We start from the raw sequence: 21,115 nt of genomic DNA, 5'->3' as shown, positions 1-21,115 counted from the left end.
TTGCCTTGCCAGACTAAGCTTGCAACAGGCCCTCGTGTTGCGTCACACTTAGGATGGGTGGGCCCAGGCTAGCGCGTCGCTGTAGTGTGGACAGATGAAGCGGCTCTGTATCGATACAAATATAACGCGCACGCGAAAACGAAACGACCGTGGAGCTACATGGAGCAAAGAAAGGGGGGAGAAAGGGAGAGGGGGAAAGAGGGAGGAAGAAAGGAGGAAGAGGGGAAAAGAGAGAGAAAGGGAGGGGAAGAGAAGGAAAGAGGGCGAAAGGGAGATTCGTTTCCTTTGTTTCTTTCTCAACTGCCTTGCGCGTTTTATACGATTCGACTGAATAAATGACCACCAGAAATACAGACTGTACACTGACAACAAAAAGCACACACACGTTGTTTCATCCGCCATATTCTCGGAAGGAAGTTACTTGGTAACCACGGAAACATTTCGCGCACGCGCATTTCAACTACCGTGAAAGAAAACCGCAAACATTTCTCGCTAGTGTGGACAGATGCACTAAACTGTACCGGTATACTTTGTATCGATACAGTTATACCACTTTCGTACCGGTATAAGTGTGAACACAGCAATAGTTGTGGTGGTCATTTGGACTGGTTTGAGTATTTCAGAAACTGCTGTTTTCCTGGGATTTTCAATCATCTCGAAAGTTTACACAGAATAGTACGAAAACATCCAGTGAGAGGTGTTTCTGCAGAAGGAAACATCTTGGTGAGAGATGTCAGAACAGAAGAGAATACCCAGACTGCTTTGAGCTGACAGGAATGGTGATGATACACGGGGCAACTTTTTGGGCAATGTTGCCGGGCAATGTTGCTGGGCAATTGCGTTTTGACTCTTTTCTATTGAGATTGGGCAACATTGTTTCTTTCTGAATGGTTTTGATAATCTCTGGCAACTTTTTGAGATAAGCCAATCAGAACGCGAGTATCGAGTCATGTGACCTCCGGTGAGGTTCGGATCAGAAATTTCAAACAAATATGGCGGCCGCTCAGTGTCAGTAGAGTGAAGAGATGGAGAGACTCCTCATCTGTTTTTACGTCGGTAAGTTGTTATTTTAATATTCTATATGGAGGAATTTACCTCACCAAAGCTCTAAAAAACGACAGACAGCTTGATTAAATGGTCACAGCGAAAATTAAGACATCGATTTTTTTTTAGCTAACTGTAAACTGCCGTTGCTAACTGTTGTTGCCCATTGTTAGTTGCCCTGAAAAGTTGCCCTGTGTCTCACCTAGTTGCCCGATGCCAGCAACATTGCTCGGAAACATTGCCCAAAAAGTTGCCCCGTGTATCATCACCAGAAGGCTGCAGTAACACAAAGAAGCACTCTTTACAGCCGTGGTGAGCAGAAAAACATCTCAAAACGCCCTACAGCAGGGGCAGAGCAGTGCACTGGTTTCCACGCCTGCCAGCCAAGGCTACAGTGGGCACTGAAAAGGACCAGGTAATGCTTTCTTATCTAGTTTCAGTGAACCTATGTTCACTGTATCCTCAGATTCCTGTTTTTTTTCCCTCTCTTCTGACAGGATAGGAGCCTGCTGCGACCTGTTGTCGTTGAAGCGCATTTGACGGACAGTTTCATCATAGCTGTACTGGTAATGTTCATCCTTTCCCTCAACGACTCTTCAGAACAGTATTTTATGATGTAGGAATTTATGTATGAAATATGTGAGTTTGAAATGTCTTAAACTTCCCTTTAAACTGTCACCAGATTTCCTCACACTTGTACCCACATCCCTTTCCCATTTGATATCCTGTCGTTCCTGAGAAATCTATAGAAATTGACTAGTAATAATAAATGAATAAAAATTAAGTGGTTCGGAAAGATGATCATCTTTCATATGTAAATTGCTTCACTTTCCAGACATTCATCCATCCATTATCCAGAACCATTTATCCTATCCTAGGTCATCGCAGGGCTGATACATAGACACACACAACCATTCACACCTACGGTCAATTTAGAGTCACCAGTTAACCTAACCTGCATGTCTTTGGACTGTGGGGGAAACCGGAGCACCCGGAGAAAACCCACGCGGACACGGGGAGAACATGCAAACTCCACATAGAAAGGCCCTCATCAGCCACTGGGCTTGAACCCAGGACCTTCTTGCTGTGAGGCGACAGCGCTAACCACTACACCACCGTGCCGCCTACTTTCCAGACATTTATTCCCATTTTCATCTTATATATAAAAGAGTTGAACGTTTCTTCTCTTCATTTCCCCACTCACAACTTTAGTTCCTAGTGTTTGAGATGCAAACGTGGAAGACAAACTTAACCTTTTTCTTCCCTTTAAAAAAAAAAAAAAAAAATTGTCCCATATATGGCCTCTCATTAATATAGCCAACAAAGTTACTACGAAACCAAGCACATAATGCGAAGTATTACCAACTTTCAAACTTTTTATAAAGCTTCTAAAGTTAAGTATCTGAAACAAATCAAATAATACACTGATCAGTATTAAAGTTGGTAATACTTCGCATTATGTGCTTGGTTTTGTAGTAACTTTGTTGGCTATATTAACGAGAGGCCATATATGGGACAAGTTAAAAAAAAAAGAAAAAAAAAGGTTAAGTTTGTCTTCCATGTTTGCATCTCAAACACTAGGAACTAAAGTTGTGAGTGGGGAAATGAAGAAACGTTCAACTCGGATTGGTCTGAAGAATCAATCGAGCCATTCGCTTTGTATTTACTGCCCTGTCGATTCAAACCTAATTTGCCAAGAGCTGAGAAAATTTCAATTGTAATTTCATGGTGGCGTCTCGTTGTTTGCTGCTGTTACGAAAAATTGTTGCTCTGTGCTGGTAAAGCCTCGGTCACAACCGGCCGTACGTGCTCCTACGGCCGGTCTACGTGCAAAAAACGCAAGAAACTCACGGAGGGCGCGCGTGTGACGTGCTGATTTTCGAGCCGTAGACCGGCCGCAGAGGTTCTTTGTCATGTCAAACAAACTCTACGGGTGCTTACGTTTTTTTCAGGTTGCAAGACAAACCTACGGCCAACGTGCGTCTTTCTCCACGAACAAAAACAAAAAACAAAACAAAACCGCAGCGATTTGGGAAACGCAAAAAATTGTACGTCTGGTTGTGACCTAGGCTTTTACGATGAACGACGAACATCATCAATCACTGGCAGCTTACGTTTTAACTACGTGTAATCAATTCTTTGTTTGCAGTCAGGTGACTTTTTGCTTCTTGGTTCACTTCTGGTTTCCAAATGACGGCCAACGATCAAAGATGGCGTCCAGGCCAAGTACGTGTCCGTCGTTATTGTGTGGAAAACATCCTACATCCGACTGTGTTGACGGACTAGAACCAAAAGCAAAGTCGAGATATCAAGAAAAAACATATTTATGCGATGGACAGCTTAAAAAATATGGACTTTTCAAGCCATTAACAACTTTCTACTGCAAACGGACAGTTTCCGGACATTTCCAATTATCTAGGAGTCCAAACACTGTTTTACACGAAGAATCAAATGAAAGCTTTGAAAAGTCTTGAAGCCTGTAACGTTTTCATTTGTGATTGGGTTCATGACGTTGGAATAAGATTTCTAAAGGACAACAATGGTCTTATTTTTGCGACGATGAGTAACGTAAGCCGAAGTGCAGCATGTGAGTCGAGTCAAGTCGGAGCTGCCGACCTACAAACTAGTTTCATCAACGGTTTGTTTAATGACATCCGAAATGTAAGAAAATTCATTTAACGTTAGAGGTTTTGATTTTCGATCCATAAAGTTGATGCATGTACCTTTAATAAAATGATCGCTGCAAACACCTGCATGTGGCCTCTCGATTCCTTTTGAACACACTGAGATATTTTTCCTTCTTTCACCCTTGTGCACGACTTCTTTTGGCATCCTGTAATACCTTTTGTCTTTTTCCCGATTTGATTATCCAAATACAGAGCAACAATCTGGCGTATAGATAGTTTTCACATGATGTCACAGAGTCGGGGATTCCCTAGTGGCGGCCATCTTGCGGGTCAAGCTTACCGTACGGGTCACTGAGCACACATTGTAACGCGCGAGTACAAAGTCTTCAAAAGAACCCAAGCAGGCTATTTAAAGCTAGCAATGGTGCACACCTGTTGTATTCACGGCTGTCGTAATAGGTCAGATGATGACGTCAAGCGGAGCTTTTATGGAATTCCCACTGTACGGGAGCACGAAGGCAAGCAAACAAAGAAACTCAGCATACGAAGGAGAAATCTATGGCTTGCGAGAATCAACCGCAAGGATTATCAGCCTTCCAAACACAGCAAAGTCTGCTCTGATCATTTTATAAGTGGTAAGTTGTTTAAATAAACAATCGTGTTTAAGTTTGTTTTTGGAAACCAAAACATCGTGTGAACAATCTCTGGAGAATGCCTAACTGGAACCGCTGAGTATACGTTTACATTGTAATGTACACTTAATATCGCTCGTTTGTCACGTTTCTATTTGACACTTGTCACTTCACTCACGCAAGGGTCATTTTTGAAAAACATTTTAGGTCTATTCTGTGTGCAGGGATGCAAACAGCGTGCCTTTTGGCGGATGCCGCCTTTTTCACGGCTGAATCGCGCAGATCCGATTTTTTTTTAAGGGGGGGGGGGGGGGGGGGGGGCGTTGGAGTGTCTGATTATAATTTCAAAGTAAATTCTGTATTAAAATTACTAAATAAGCAACGTAGCCGGTAATAGTGATGGTCCGTTTTGTTAGCCCCACAAGATGGCGGCTGGACGGCGTTCCCCGGAATGCCGTGACGTCAGTGAAAACTATCTATTTGGCGGCGAAACACAAGAAACTACTGCGATGCTACTGTAAACAAATCCCATGCCTGCCCGTCAGCGGGAAATCTGAATATGTAATGAGGTGGATCGCTACCCGGAGTGACGTCTATTGCAAAGAAAGAATGAATAATACATTACAGAACATGTTTATTAGCACAAACATTTGTGGCGGAGTTTTATAAGCATGTATGTGTGTGACATGAGCTTACTGTTGACTTGATCTCCTTGGCCCGGTTGGCATACTTGAGTGTGTTGTGCGTGTCCTCGTACGACAGCGATGACGGGCTAACGTTTGCGATCATCACTGTTCTGCAGTTCCCGCCCAAAGAGTCCTTTAGCAACCGCGTCAACTTGCTGTCTCTGTAAGGGATGTGAGTCTTCTTACTCTAAACCAGGAGGAAAAGAAACATCAAGTAAGCAATCAATTAATCCACAAGCAATGTTAAATGTACGGTACAAGATATGGCTCAACAGACGCGACTGGGAGGGAAGCACGATTTTCTTTAAACCAAGTCTCAGAGGCTTGACGCACTCATTAGAAGTCTAGTGCTGAACACACCCACAGTGGAAGCGTATTGATCTGAGCTGGCTACTGCTGTATTGTAATACACACTTTGAAAGGAGGTACGGGTCTTTTTTTTTTTTTTCTCCCCCCTGTGCATCTACGCAGAAGTGAGTCACATTTCACAGCAGCTGACCCAAGGCAATCTCAGGTTCTGAAATGCCAAGCGAAATCCCACAGCTCAGTTAAAACCTCAACAAGCATGAAGTTTTATGACCAAATTATTACACAGTTGGGTGTGTGTTAAGGAAGCTGTCGGCCCTGTGCACATATGGCAGCAGCTCCAGGTGGAAGGACTGGGTGATTCCAGTCCACAAGGAACTGATTCGGTACAACGACATGCTGCATCTGGGACTGGTGTGTGTGTGTGTGTGTGTGTGTGTGTGTGTGTGTGCGCACACATCAATGGGTGTGCAATGAGTGTAGAGAAGGAGAGAGGCCCGAGAGAGATTACGGTTTACATTTCTTTACAGTAGATTTCATTTTTACTGCGGTTCGGAAAACACCAGGCTGTAATTAAAAGAAACCGATTAAGTCCACGTTTTTGTGGTTTTCTTTCTAAAGCGTGTAATACAAAATCCCATGAATAGTGCAAAGCTAAATTAACACGCCCCAGTGGTTATCTACAGCAGACGTTCTCAAACTTTACGCAGCCTTTAGCTGGACAACAATTTCCATGGGCCGCCTCAGTACAGATTTTTTTCATGAACAGTATTTAAAGTGCCATTCCACCATTGGATGGATTCTTTGGCATAAAATACAATATATTTTGACAACATATATAAACGGTATAACTAGATAGAGAAATCTTTTAGCTTCAAAATGATATCTCATCTCATCTCATTATCTCTAGCCGCTTTATCCTGTTCTACAGGGTCGCAGGCAAGCTGGAGCCTATCCCAGCTGACTACGGGTGAGAGGTGGGGTACACCCTGGACAAGTCGCCAGGTCATCACAGGGCTGACACATAGACACAGACAACCATTCACACTCACATTCACACCTACGGTCAATTTAGAGTCACCAGTTAACCTAACCTGCATGTCTTTGGACTGTGGGGGAAACCGGAGCACCCGGAGGAAACCCACGCGGACACGGGGAGAACATGCAAACTCCACACAGAAAGGCCCTCGCCGGCCACGGGGCTCGAACCCGGACCTTCTTGCTGTGAGGCGACAGCGCTAACCACTACACCACCGTGCCGCCCTTCAAAATGATATATCAAACATAATTTTTTGACAACGACAAGTATATTAATTTTGCGACCAAAGTCACCTACCCTTTTAATTTCCGCGCGTGATGTCATCGGCAGGTTCCCCTTCTTGTGTATCACGTGACGTGGCACACATTATCAGCAATGGCGGATAGAACGCGATAAAAATAATACCAATAAATCTAGCTAACACCAATAAATCTAGCTAACTGAAAGATTAACTCAAAATTTTTCGCAATTTTTTTGGCCCCCATATACGAGGAGAAATGACTCTCTCACTCTGGGGGTTTCCTGGTCTAAAAATAGACCGACACGTGGTACACAAGAAGGGGAACCTGCCGATGACATCACATTTCACTACCGCGCAGAAATTAAAAGGGTAGGTGACTTTGGTCGCAAAATTAATATACTCGTCGTTGTCAAAAAATTATGTTTGATATATCGTTTTGAAGCTAAAAGATTTCTCTGTCTAGTCATGTTGTCATAAAATATATTGTATTTTATGCCAAAGAATCCATCCAATGGTGGAATGGCACTTTAAGGTTGTGTTTCTTCCTTAAAGAGTCCTCAATTCTCCACTGACAAAACACGTTAGGTTCAAGTTGACATTGTTTACAGGCTTCTTGTTATCTCATCCGGACGACAGGTGATGAGTTTTAGCCATCACGTGTTGTCGGTCCGTCTGGCGTCGTCCACGTTTCATGAAAATTGCTTCTTCTTCTCTCTCTCTCTCTCTCGCAATTCTTTGCTGATTTTTATTCTTTTTGGCAGGAAGGTAGGTCTGCCTGGGGTGCGTATAACTTCTACCTAAATTTGCATAAATGCAGTTAATAATGAGGAGTAATTAAGCCCTAACGAGCAGTTTCCACACAAATCGCTTCTTCTCCCTCAATTCTTCACCAATTTTGATTCTTTGAAGGTAGGGGAACCTAGGGCGCATATAACTTCTACCCAAGTCAAAGTCTCTTCCATGCCAGGATCTGGTCTTCCCAGGCCGTCTCCTGTCCCAGTACTAACCAGCTCTTTGAGGCACGCAATCTCCGTTTCTAACCGCCAGAGTTTGACTTCCCTACTCACATCTGTAATGCAGCGTGCCTTGCCAGATGGCAATAGGTACCATTTTTATGATGGTCTTTGGTATGACCCAACTGAGATTAGAACTTGCGATCTCCCGGTGAAGAGGTGGACACGCTAACCACTAGGCCAACTTGTGGTAACTTCTACCCAGATTTGCTTACCGTACTTACAATTATTAATGAAGTTATGGACTAATTAAGCCTGAATGAGCAGTTTGACAAAAATCGCTTCTTCTCGGGCAATTCCTCGCCGTTTTGGATTCTTTCTGGCAAATAGGTCGGTATGCCAAGGGCATATATAGCTTGTATATAGCTTGCAGCATTTATTGTGCACGGTGGCCCACTGCAGATCTTTCCTTCTGGACTAGACGGGGCCGGAGTGAGCTACACCGTCACTGACTGTCTCATTTGTGTTTTACTGAGGTTCGGATTAAACCAATTAAATACCAGTGATAAGTCAAGCGGGTTAATACATACAGTATAAGAACTCAATAATAAATACAGGATGTTTAAAAAAATGTGATATTATTTGAGATGTAAATATCCCAGAAACTACATAGTCTAGGCAAATGAAACTGAACAGGCTTAATGTTGAGCGATATAAAACTTATTCCTCAAAATTTGTATAAGAAATTCAAAAGGTATGTGAATTCCATGAACCATTTCACAAATTTTCAATACACGTGCCGTCTGAGACACGACACACAGACTTCCTGTTTGTGCCGTGTCCAAATCTGCACTGCAGTTGGTGCATTTTTTGAGAATTCTCTCAAATACACGCTGCACAGTCTTGTTCGACTGTATTCGAGCGTACTCTAACACACAAAACGCCTTTTCTTTTCCAGTGAATGGCATTTCTATACCTACACGGTGGTGTAGTGGTTAGCACGGTCGCCTCACAGCAAGAAGGTTCTGGGTTTGAACCCAGTGGCTGGCGAGGGCCTTTCTGTGTGGAGTTTGCATGTTCTCCCCGTGTCTGCGTGGGTTTCCCCCCAAAGACATGCAGTTAGGTTAACGTGGGGCGGCCTTGGGCTGAAGTGCCCTTGAGCAAGGTACTTAACCCCTGACTGCTCCCCGGGTGCTCTAATGTGGCTGTTCACTGCTTCAAATGGGTTAAATGCAGAGGATGAATTTCACTGTGCTTGAAGAAGTGTGCATGTGACAAATAAAGGCTTCTTCTTCTTAAAAAAAAAAAAAAAATCAAACAAAATTTTGACCTGTTTCCACACATGCTATGCAAATTTGAGAACTGGGAAAGTTATTAGATTGTGAAATGAACACCCTGTATATTTGGATAACAGTGGTACGTTATTTCCAACACTGTCCCAAAATGGGCTTTTCAGGCTCCACTCTGAGAACTACGGATGAGTTTCCGGTGCAGAGGGATCTTTGTTTCCACAAATATGACGCACATTAAATCGAGATTTGCCACAACAGAATCACTTATCGTAACATTTTCAAACAAGACTTATATATTTAAACACTAAACAGAGCATGTTTTGACACTGCTCTAAATGCCCATAGGGAGCAGGCGACGTTTGTCTCTGTGGTTTGTTCGGTGTGTACGAGCGGCCCGTTTCAGGCGTGGGTAAGACGAGACGTCTGTGTGACAGGTTAATGTATGCGGATGGCATGAAAACAATACCCACAAACCCACACTGCAGTGAGGCCCAGAGACAGGGATAAACCTGCTCACCTTACTCCCCTCCACTACTAACGCTAACCCGAGCACTAACACACACGCTAAATATTTTCGTCTTTAATTGCACCAGCATCTAGAGACAGACTACGATGCAGTATTGAGTAATCGAGATGGACTGTGATGGGAAAAGCTACCCTATATATGCATGCATGCATGCATGCAAAAAAAAAAAGAAGCTATTAAAAGAAACCCCAAAAAGAACTGCTTTTGGGGAGAATGAACTTGCACAAGAACTAAACCATTTCGCCAAACGACATTTCACAGCCTATTAGCAACAACTACAACCCTGATTCCAAAAAAGTTGGGACAAAGTACAAATTGTAAATAAAAACGGAATGCAATAATTTACAAATCTCAAAAACTGATATTGTATTCACAATAGAACATAGACAACATATCAAATGTCGAAAGTGAGACATTTTGAAATTTCATGCCAAATATTGGCTCATTTGAAATTTCATGACAGCAACACATCTCAAAAAAGTTGGGACAGGGGCAATAAGAGGCTGGAAAAGTTAAAGGTACAAAAAAGGAACAGCTGGAGGACCAAATTGCAACTCATTAGGTCAATTGGCAATAGGTCATTAACATGACTGGGTATAAAAAGAGCATCTTGGAGTGGCAGCGGCTCTCAGAAGTAAAGATGGGAAGAGGATCACCAATCCCCCTAATTCTGCACCGACAAATAGTGGAGCAATATCAGAAAGGAGTTCGACAGTGTAAAATTGCAAAGAGTTTGAACATATCATCATCTACAGTGCATAATATCATCAAAAGATTCAGAGAATCTGGAAGAATCTCTGTGCGTAAGGGTCAAGGCCGGAAAACCATACTGGGTGCCCGTGATCTTCGGGCCCTTAGATGGCACTGCATCACATACAGGCATGCTTCTGTATTGGAAATCACAAAATGGGCTCAGGAATATTTCCAGAGAACATTATCTGTGAACACAATTCACCGTGCCATCCGCCGTTGCCAGCTAAAACTCTATAGTTCAAAGAAGAAGCCGTATCTAAACATGATCCAGAAGCGCAGACATCTTCTCTGGGCCAAGGCTCATTTAAAATGGACTGTGGCAAAGTGGAAAACTGTTCTGTGGTCAGACGAATCAAAATGTGAAGTTCTTTATGGAAATCAGGGACGCCGTGTCATTCGGACTAAAGAGGAGAAGGACGACCCAAGTTGTTATCAGCGCTCAGTTCAGAAGCCTGCATCTCTGATGGTATGGGGTTGCATTAGTGCGTGTGGCATGGGCAGCTTACACATCTGGAAAGACACCATCAATGCTGAAAGGTATATCCAGGTTCTAGAGCAACATATGCTCCCATCCAGACGACGTCTCTTTCAGGGAAGACCTTGCATTTTCCAACATGACAATGCCAAACCACATACTGCATCAATTACAGCATCATGGCTGCGTAGAAGAAGGGTCCGGGTACTGAACTGGCCAGCCTGCAGTCCAGATCTTTCACCCATAGAAAACATTTGGCGCATCATAAAACGAAAGATACGACAAAAAAGACCTAAGACAGTTGAGCAACTAGAATCCTACATTAGACAAGAATGGGTTAACATTCCTATCCCTAAACTTGAGCAACTTGTCTCCTCAGTCCCCAGACGTTTACAGACTGTTGTAAAGAGAAAAGGGGATGTCTCACAGTGGTAAACATGGCCTTGTCCCAACTTTTTTGAGATGTGTTGTTGTCATGACATTTAAAATCACCTAATTTTTCTCTTTAAATGATACATTTTCTCAGTTTAAACATTTGATATGTCATCTATGTTCTATTCTGAATAAAATATGGAATTTTGAAACTTCCACATCATTGCATTCCGTTTTTATTTACAATTTGTACTTTGTCCCAACTTTTTTGTAATCGGGGTTGTAATTATTCTAAGAAATATTATTTACTGTTGCGAGTTGAGCTTATTAGTGCATGTTTACTATCGTGACTTTCACTTCTGTTACCTTTCAGGCCGACCTCGGATCCAGCATAAGCCTTCATGGGAAAGGCTATTTCATAAACTAACCACGGTACTGGACAAAAACAAACACTCTGGATGAGAAAAGAAAGAAAGAACGAAAAAAAAAAAATTAAAATTCCCCAATGCAGCAGCTAAGATTATGAGACAGTCTTACAAGGCACTGCACTGTTCAGACAAATAAACAAAATGAACAAACAAGAGAAAATTGCTTGGACGTCGGCTCAGGAAAGCAAACTCGAAACTTTCAAAAGTCCTTCAACCCCAGTCCTTCAGATAAACCTAGGCGTAGGAAAAAAACACCTCCATCATTTTCCTTGCACATGCACATCTCAGCGAGTTTACCTGCCGCTGAAAGATTGACCCCACCCAGGGCGAAATCTCGCTACGACTATTTATGCTGCTGAAGGAGGCCTGCTAATGATGGCTCAGACCAAAGTGTGGTTCTGATCATCGCTCTGCAATGAGAGATCCCTTGCTCCTTACACCCACAGCCCTCATCATATGCTCTCTACTCAAAAGAAAACAAAGAAAGAAATAAACAAATAACCACCACAGGCTAGTTCTAATTAGTATATCGCACCATGGGTAAAGGGTCAGAGGTCACCTGGAGCGGATCAAACCCACCAAATGATTTCTATCGCTACATGACCAAAATCGCAGGGTCAACGCTATGAAACAAACCAACATTAAAAAAACAACAACAAAATGATCAGAGACAAACTGATCGTAAGAATTTGTTGGGTGGATTTTGCTTCTCATATCTTATGAACATTAAAGTAAAACTATCTCTCCTGTTTAAACAAGAACAGAAACTTAGGACAACTTATAACATTAAAGGAACAGTCCACCGTACTTCCATAATGAAATATGCTCTTATCTGAATTGAGACGAGCTGCTCTGTACCTCACCGAGCTTTGTGCGACCTCCCAGTCAGTCAGACGCGCTGTCACTCCTGTTAGCAATGTAGCTAGGCTCAGTATGGCCAATGGTATTTTTTGGGGCTGTAGTTAGATGCGACCAAACTCTTCCGCGTTTTTCCTGTTTACATAGGTTTATATGACCAGTGATATGAAACAAGTTCAGTTACACAAATTGAAACGTAGCGATTTTCTATGCTATGGAAAGTCCGCACTATAATGAGAGGCGTACTAACACCTTCTGCGCGCTTCGGCAGCGCGTTGATATCTGAGCTCCGTATCAATGCGCTGCCGAAGCGCGCAGAAGGTGTTAGTACGCCTGTCATTATAGTGCGGACTTTCCATAGCATAGAAAATCGCTACGTTTCAATTTGTGTAACTGAACTTGTTTCATATCACTGGTCATATAAACCTATGTAAACAGGAAAAACGCGGAAGAGTTTGGTCGCATCTAACTACAGCCCCAAAAAATACCATTGGCCATACTGAGCCTAGCTACATTGCTAACAGGAGTGACAGCGCGTCTGACTGACTGGGAGGTCGCGCAAAGCTCGGATAGGTACGGAGCAGCTCGTCTCAATTCAGATAAGAGCATATTTCATTATGGAAGTACGGTGGACTGTTCCTTTAAAGGTGATATATTATACCCCTTTTCCATAAAGTCACAATTCTCGGAGGTCTTAATGAAATATCTATATGTAGGCCTGGGAAAGCCATAGCCTAATGGTTAGAGAAGCAGCTTTGCGACCAAAAGGTTGCCGGTTTGATTCCCCGGACCGGCAGGAATGTCTGAAATGCTCTTAAGTAAGGTACCTGACTCCCAACTACTCCCAGGGTACGTCACAGTCCTGTTGTACGTTGCTCTGGATAAGAATGGCTGCTAAATGTAATGGAGTATATGATATAGACACGAGTGTTTTACTGGGAAATACACCACTCGTATTTTTCATACGAGCTCCATCCGGGACATGTACCCCTTTTCCACCAAATCAGTTCCAGGGCTGGTTCGGGGCCAGTGCTGGTGCTGGTTCACAACTCGTTCAACTTGCGAGCCAGCTGAGAACCAGTTTGCTTTTCCATAGCTCGCGGTGCTAAGGGAAGCCACGTCATTACGTCGCTGTATACGTCAGTTACGTCGCTACGTTTGCATAAACCTTGGCGCGAATATCGACGCAAAAACAACACGAAAGAAGTAGCAGCAACAACAACAATAATAATAATGGATGACTTCGCGTTTGTACAGCTGCTGCTTCTCGTCGCTTAAAAATGGCGATCTTTCGCGGTCTTGTTATTGTTGTTGGTCTTAACAACTCCGCCCCCCCGCTGACGTAAGCGGTTCTTTCCTGTGGCCCAGCAGAGAGTCGGTGCTAGCCTGGAACCGGTTTTTCTGGCCCCAGAGCCAGTTCTTTGTCAGTGGAAACAGAAAACCCGGTTCCAAACTAAGCACTGGCCCCGAACCAGCCCTGGAACTGCTTTGGTGGAAAAGGGGCATCGGAGAACGAAAACCCCGACTAAATCTCTATATGTCACTCGTGAGGAAATCGATGAATTGTTTTGATAAATTTGGGTACTTGTTTGTTTGTGAAATGTGTCGATATAATAAAAAGAAGAAAAAAAATAATCACACGCTGACTTGAAGATATAAAGTTTATCTTCTCGGGTTGAAAAATTCGCATTTTTCATACGAAATACATCACGGATCTGAGTGACATATTTCCTGATATTTCACTCCGATGACGTCACTCCCAGTGTTTTCCTGCTGACTAGACGTGCGTTGTCAAAATGGCGAACTGGTTCAACGTTAAAATTCTTTTGATTCACTTGCGTAATTTTTTTTTTTGTGGACGTGTCCGTATAACATAGAGAGCATTACACGGTTGTACCAAGATATGAAGTTTATCTTCTCGTGTTGAAAATATTTTCACTATTGCCCCTTTTCCGCCAAAGCAGTTCCAGGGCGGGTTCGGGGCCAGTGCTTAGTTTGGAACCGGGTTTTCTGTTTCCAGTGACAAAGAACTGGCTCTGGGGCCAGAAAAACCGGTTCCAGGCTAGCACCAACTCTCTGCTGGGCCAGAGGAAAGAACCGCTTACGTCAGCGGGGGGGCGGAGTTGTTAAGACCAACAACAATAGCAAGACCGCGAAAGGTCGCCATTTTTAAGCGACGAGAAGCAGCAGCTGTACAAACGCGAAGTCATCCATTATTGTTGTTGTTGTTTCTTCTTCTCCGTGTTGTTTTTGCTTCGATGTTCGCGCCAAAGTTTATGCAAACGCAGCGACGTAACTGACGTATACAGCGACGTAACTGACGTATACAGCGACGTAACTGACGTGGCTCCCCTTAGCACCCCGAGCTATGGAAAAGCAAACTGGTTCTCAGCTGGCTCGCAAGTTGAACGAGTTGTGAACCAGCACCGGCCCCGAACCAGCCCTGGAACTGATTTGGTGGAAAAGGGGTAATATTCACTTCACTCACTTGTGAATATGTTGACCACTCGAAGATAAACTTCGTATATCCTCTATATAATACCTGTGGTCCAAATACCACAAGAATGAAGCGCCACAGCTCCCGTTTTCGAACGAGGCTGTTCAAAACGGTTGATTTGAACGCCTGTTCACATAAATGTTAATGAACCACCGCAAACCCCACCAGCCAATCAGTTAGCATTTCCTTCATGAATATTCATTCACAAAGGGGCGGGGTCATTCTAATGAGCACAGGTTTTCTGAAATAGGAGCCCAGAAGAAACGGACTGGGCGACTTATTTCAGAGTTTATGGGTTGATAGGCTCCAGATACCCAAATGTCCCCTTTAAAATAAGTTTGATTCTAAGATTTGGCACATATTATTAATTGATTGACTCCACGGTGCTCACAGTTTGCGTGCTCGTGATGGGAAAACCTTGATGGTAATCTTTCTGTATGCTGCACACAGAGTTAATAATTTGTTTTGGCATGCTATTATTTTCACAAATTCCTTTTGTACGATACAAATGGCAAAACGGATCTTGTAAGCCATGAATAAAACGATTATCAGCATAATGCTATTGAGAAAAGGGCAGAAGAAAAACAATGTGTACGGCTCGAGCCGAGCTGTGGCAAGTCCTCGAAAACAAACAGAAAAGCACTTTATCAGAGTTAATGACATGAAACACTTACAGGCAGATTTAACAGCATTTTGTGAGACTACAATCTATAGCAGTCACGCGCTAATGGGATCGGATATAAATTACTCTCCATCCCTTCTGGCGCGGGAAAATCCGGATACGGCTGAGTGTGTGGCGGCGGCGTACTGGAGCCAAAAGCGGGGCACAGACAGGGATCTCCCACACACACACACACACAAACAGAGGCCCCTGAGGAGAGGGATTAGTGTAGACAATAGAGACAAGGCTAAGAGAGGTGTAGCTCTCCCAGTACAGATAGCATCAGTTCAGCCAAAAAGGAGAAGACGAGAGTCGGAGACTGATACCCTGGGAGCGGATGCCAGGAAGAGCGTGCCACACTGGGACACAAACCCAACTGACCCTGGCCTCTTGTGTGCCAAAGAATGTTTAGCTTGACACATGGGAGTTCAAGTCCATTGTCCGTTATCAAAAGTTTTTTTTAATGAAACCACTTATTTAAAGGAGAACTGAAGTCATTTTTAAACTTGCTTTATTTCTTAATTAACGCGTTATTCAATTACGTTTTCGGTTTTAGTAACCTTATATCGTGACTCGTATCGGCAACTAATTGCAATTAAATATTATACTTATCGGCCTATTCGGTTTTTAGCCATGTTGAATTTAGTTCGTTTGGTCCACGGCAGGCGTCGCTTATCCGCGCGATCTTCACGAGACTTGTGCGAGACTTCGAAACGTGAAGTGTAAGCCAGGTGTCAGTGCCGCCATTTTGAAAACCGTTTTCCAAACGAAATATTGCACAAAAACGAGTTTAAATGACGATTACTGCTAGCCTGGGCCCGCCCATCCTAAGTGTGACGCAACACGGGGGCCTGTTGCGAACTTAGGCTACGTTCACACTGCAGGCTGAAGTGACTCAAATCCGATCTTTTCGCCCATATGTGACCTGTATCCGATCTTTTATTGACAATATGAACGACACAGATCCGATTTTTTCAAATCCGACCCAGGCCGTTTGGATATGTGGTCCAAATTCCGATTCCTATCCGCTCTTTTCATATGCGACTTCAGTCTGAACCGCCAGGTCGCATTCATCCGACTTACACGTCATCAACAAGCCACAAACGTCACTATTCTGCGCTGAAGTAGGCGGTGGGTCTCTCAAAAAAAGTTACAACAACATGGCGCATAATCACGGGCGCAGATAGGGGGGACGGGTGGGATTCGTCCCACCCAGATTTAAATTCACCTCGCTTGGTCCCCCCCACTTATAGGGAGGAAAAAACGTCTATGCTGTCTTTCTTTGCATAAGGCAAACCTCATGGAAAAATCAAAAGACTAATTACCATTCGGTTTATTGAGGTGCACAGCAGTGTATACATAGCTGCAACAATTCACATAAAACAAAACAAAGACTGATATTCGGTTGGTTGAGCTGCGCAGACTGCACAGGTTGCGAGCTCGAGCTTGGTTGCTATGGTAACCCACAACAAGTTTGACAGGCATATCGGGGTTGGGGTTGGTTTGCTGGCAGCTTTGTCCCCCCCAGTTTTTTGTCCCCCCCAGTTCAAAAAACGTATCTGCGCCCCTGCGCATGACATCAATGCGAGGGACGCTTCGGGCTGTGAAGGTTCTGAATCTTCTCAATGAAGGACGCAGAGGTTAGGGAGCTGATTTCCATTTGGGGGGATGCAGCTATTCAAGCTAGATTGGATGGGTCATACCGCAACCGGGCGGTTTTACTTCCGTAAACACTGGCCATGCTCACTGCGTGTGACGTCGTCGTATCCTGCAATGCGCATGCGGAACACTTTTAGGTCGCTTTTCGTTCATACTGAGGATCACATACAAGTCGCATATATTTGTTAATGTGAACGACCTCACAAAAAAATCGGATTTCACAAAAAAATCGGAATTGAGCATTAAGCCTTGGAGTGTGAACGTAGTGTTAGTCTGGCCAGACAAGCTATCTCCAGCTCTTCCAAGCTCCCGAAAAATCGGGAGCCAATCAACTTTGAGCATCTCCAATGGCCCTGGGTAGAGGCGTGTTCAAGGCAGTGACGTAGTAGAACTGCGACCGGAAGCCATAGATTGTTTACAGAATCTATGCCGGAAGCGCTTCATTCACTAGAAACATTACGAATATGGAGCAGCGGCAAGCCTTTGACACAGCGGTAGATGCTGTACTGAAAGCATTCAACGGGAAGTTCTCATTGAAAACGGAGCAAAGAGCAGCCCTGGAGGTATTTATCTTCTTCCTGTTACTCAAGCAGTTTCCGTCGTGTCACATACGTCAGAGGAAAGAGTGATGTGATTGGTTTCAGCTTCGTCACAGCCTTTTCTGGCTTCGACCAGTAGCAAACTGAGGCATTTCAGGGAGGCGGGTCAACCACACGCTTTGGGAAACGGCTGGGCTTAATATCTTTGCCAGACCAAATGCTCGCAGAGCTTTGAAGTTGCGTTAGCCAGACTAGATTACTGCCTACTTTTTTTTCCCAAACGTTCCTGATTGCCCTCAAAACAAACAAAACTTCCGGCTTGATTACGTCAGCATTCGAAAGACGGCGCGTGCGTCTTTTGACAACGTTGGCAGATGTCGGTCACTTTGATTTCCGCTGTACGTTTTACTTCCGTCCTACGACGTCTCGCACAGGTCTCAGCGAATCTTGTTTACGGCCATCGCTTTGACATATGGACTGATATATTACAGAGCATATTTCAAACACTCATAACTTGCAACAGCAGCGACAAAATAACGATCAAAAATACATTCCTATATTTAATAAAATGAGATAAATAGAATTTTGATAAAAAAAAAATTATGCCTTCAGTTCTCCTTTAAGACTTAAGGCCAATTTATGCTGACAACCCAGTCCTCGCAGACGGTGTCGCAGATAGCGTCTGCGTAGCCCCCCCACCTTCGCAGACGCTCTGCACGCACCTCCCAAAAATTGTGACCACCGCAGAAGCCTCTCAGACAGCGTCGCAGACAAGAGGGCTCTGATTGGTCCACTCTACATCCGCTGTACACGCACTTCCGCTTCACTACTTTCCCGGTTTGTTTTTTTTTCACTATCGGCATTTTTAAAAACACGAGCGAAGATGGAGCAGCACGAAGAGCGGTTGATTGAGGAAGTACGTACATCTATACGACTCCAGTTCTAGTCATTATATATATAAAAAAAGTTCTAGTCATTATAAGTAACCGGAGGATAACCACTCCACTAACCACACCCACCAACTACTCCTAGCGACTTCGCGCCCCCTTGCGTTGTGCCGGTGAATAACATCGCGCACGCCTACAACTCCCCGCTCAACAATAAATCACAACTGTCTGCGAAAAGCTATCTGCGAAAGCCTTGTCGCAAGAGCATGCAGAGGCCTTTACACAACAACTGAGACTTTTCCTCAACTGATACTTATTTCATGGAAGAAAATTCCATCATTTTCAAATGAGGATTTTCCCCCCATTTATGAAAAACGGAGCTGAAATAAATATCATTCGAAGCATAACATAAGACTTTTTTACGGTCAAGATCTGATACTGGCTCATTACAACTTCTTATAGTGTATTACGTGTCATCGCTGTTACTGCTTGGAACATGTTTATATGAATGACAATGTAGTGATGCTTGACAAATCTACAAGGCAGCTGAAAAATCAGGAGGCAGCGGGAATATGTTGAGCCGTATACCTGGTCTTGGCGATAAAACGATAGCGTATGTACCGTCGACTCTTCTTTTTATTTCATTTACAATTTTATTTTTTTGACTGACAAAGAAGAAAAAACTATTTGCTTTTAAATACTGTATCTGAGATTTCTGATAATAAAAACAAAAATTACCTATGAATTGAGGCGGCACGGTGGTGTAGTGGTTAGCGCTGTCGCCTCACAGCAAGAAGGTCCGGGTTTGAGCCCCGGGGCCGGCGAGGGCCTTTCTGTGTGGAGTTTGCATGTTCTCCCCGTGTCCACGTGGGTTTCCTCCGGGTGCTCCGGTTTCCCCCACAGTCCAAAGACATGCAGGTTAGGTTAACTGGTGACTCTAAATTGACCGTAGGTGTGAATGTGAGTGTGAATGGTTGTCTGTGTCTATGTGTCAGCCCTGTGATGACCTGGCGACTTGTCCAGGGTGTACCCCGCCTTTCACCCGTAGTCAGCTGGGATAGGCTCCAGCTTGCCTGCGACCCTGTAGAACAGGATAAAGCGGCTACAGATAATGAGATGAGACCTATGAATTGATTATGAATTCATGCCCTTTTAATAATCAGTTAAATATGTGAGAAAGAAGCATTATTACAAAGCTGAACGCGCTGACTGGACTCGAGCGCTCCATGTTGTCATGGGAACGTTGACAAGAACGTGTAACGTACACACTGATTGAGATTGCTGACAGCATGCAAGCTCTCTGTTCATGTGGTCGGCCATTTGGCCTATCATTCCAGCACAACACAGTCACTTTTACTGATCCAGTACATTATGTTCTTTATTATCCATCTATCGCTCACAGAACTTTCTCGTTCTTCATACTTTGCTCACATGGGTCACCAAATATACTTTGGTGTAGTGTATAGGTGTCAGTGAAGGTGTTTAAATTCAAAATAAAGTGGTTAAATTCAAGCTTTTTTCTCCTCGTAATTATTGAAAAGAGGTAAAAAGAAGACAGAGTCGTCTGTATCCCCTGCCCTACCGTATATACCAACTATATACCAAGTTTCAAGATATTATTTGCCACATTTTTCAAGTTCTGCTGCAGGACCCCAACCCTACCTCTTTACACTGACCTCAGCAGCCCACGGCATAATAAGCCCGCCAGACCTTTGGTCCAGGTGAGCTAAAAATTTTAATTTCTCACATTTCTTTAGTATCAAAAGGCACATATACATTACTTAATCAACAAATATACCAACTTTCAAGACCATACCACTCATAGTTTTTTCAAGTTCTGCTCCGGAAACAAAACCTACCCCTAAGGCTAACCTGAGATTAAGTCTGAAATTGTTTCCATGGAAACACGAAAAATTTCTCAAATTTCTTAGTACGAAAAGGCACATCTACATCACCCTGTTAACATGTACACCAAGTTTCAAATCTGTATCATGAATAGGTTTGGATATACGCTCCGGAAACGAACGTTGCTCTTAGAAACTGAGTCAAAATCTATTTTTTATGTAAAAATTTGAAAAATACGTTTTTTCAAAAAATCCAAAATAGCAAAAGGCACCAGTTCACATGTTGCTTGATATGTATACAAAGTTTCATGAAGATATCTTCAGTAGTTTTAAAGGTCCCATGGCATGAAATTTTCACTTTCTGAGGTTTTTTAACGTTAAAATGAGTTCCTCTGACCTTCTTAAGTCACCCCAGTGGCTAGAAATTTCATAATGTGTAAACCAAACTATGCCCAACATTTGAGAATGGCGCATCAAAACGGCGCGTTGATAAGCTCTTCCCTTGCCTACGTCAGCAAGGGAGATGATCCCCACGCCCCCCCTCTGGATTCCCACCCACTGTATGGATTGCCCGCCCAGCTCAAAAGTTGCCACCAAACATGGAAGTTGCGCTGTACATGGATGTGACAACACAGAAAGGAGTCTGTTTTTACTGCCGACGGGAGAGCCCCTGAAGACGCAGTGGCTTAATTTTATTTACTCCAATAATACGCCGTCGAGTCTACCTAAGACGGTGTATGTTTGTCGGAAGCATTTTCCTGATGAATGTTTCCACAACTTGGGACAGTACAGGGCA

At 43.6% G+C, this 21,115-nt stretch overlaps 1 protein-coding gene across 1 annotated transcript in view; it reads right to left on the bottom strand.

Annotated features, from left to right (window-relative positions):
- kif18a (kinesin family member 18A) overlaps nt 1–21,115 on the bottom strand; it is a 109,723-nt gene that overhangs the window by 33,278 nt on the left and 55,330 nt on the right. The window contains exon 7 of the mRNA XM_060911223.1: nt 5,000–5,176. Coding sequence (XP_060767206.1) covers nt 5,000–5,176 — 177 coding nt within the window. The remainder of the gene's footprint in view (nt 1–4,999; nt 5,177–21,115) is intronic.

This window comes from Neoarius graeffei, chromosome 27, assembly GCF_027579695.1.
Source record: "Neoarius graeffei isolate fNeoGra1 chromosome 27, fNeoGra1.pri, whole genome shotgun sequence".
NCBI classification, from domain to species: Eukaryota; Metazoa; Chordata; class Actinopteri; order Siluriformes; family Ariidae; genus Neoarius; species Neoarius graeffei.
Note: the sequence above shows the minus strand (reverse complement) of the source record. Positions and strands in the feature narration are given on the sequence as shown.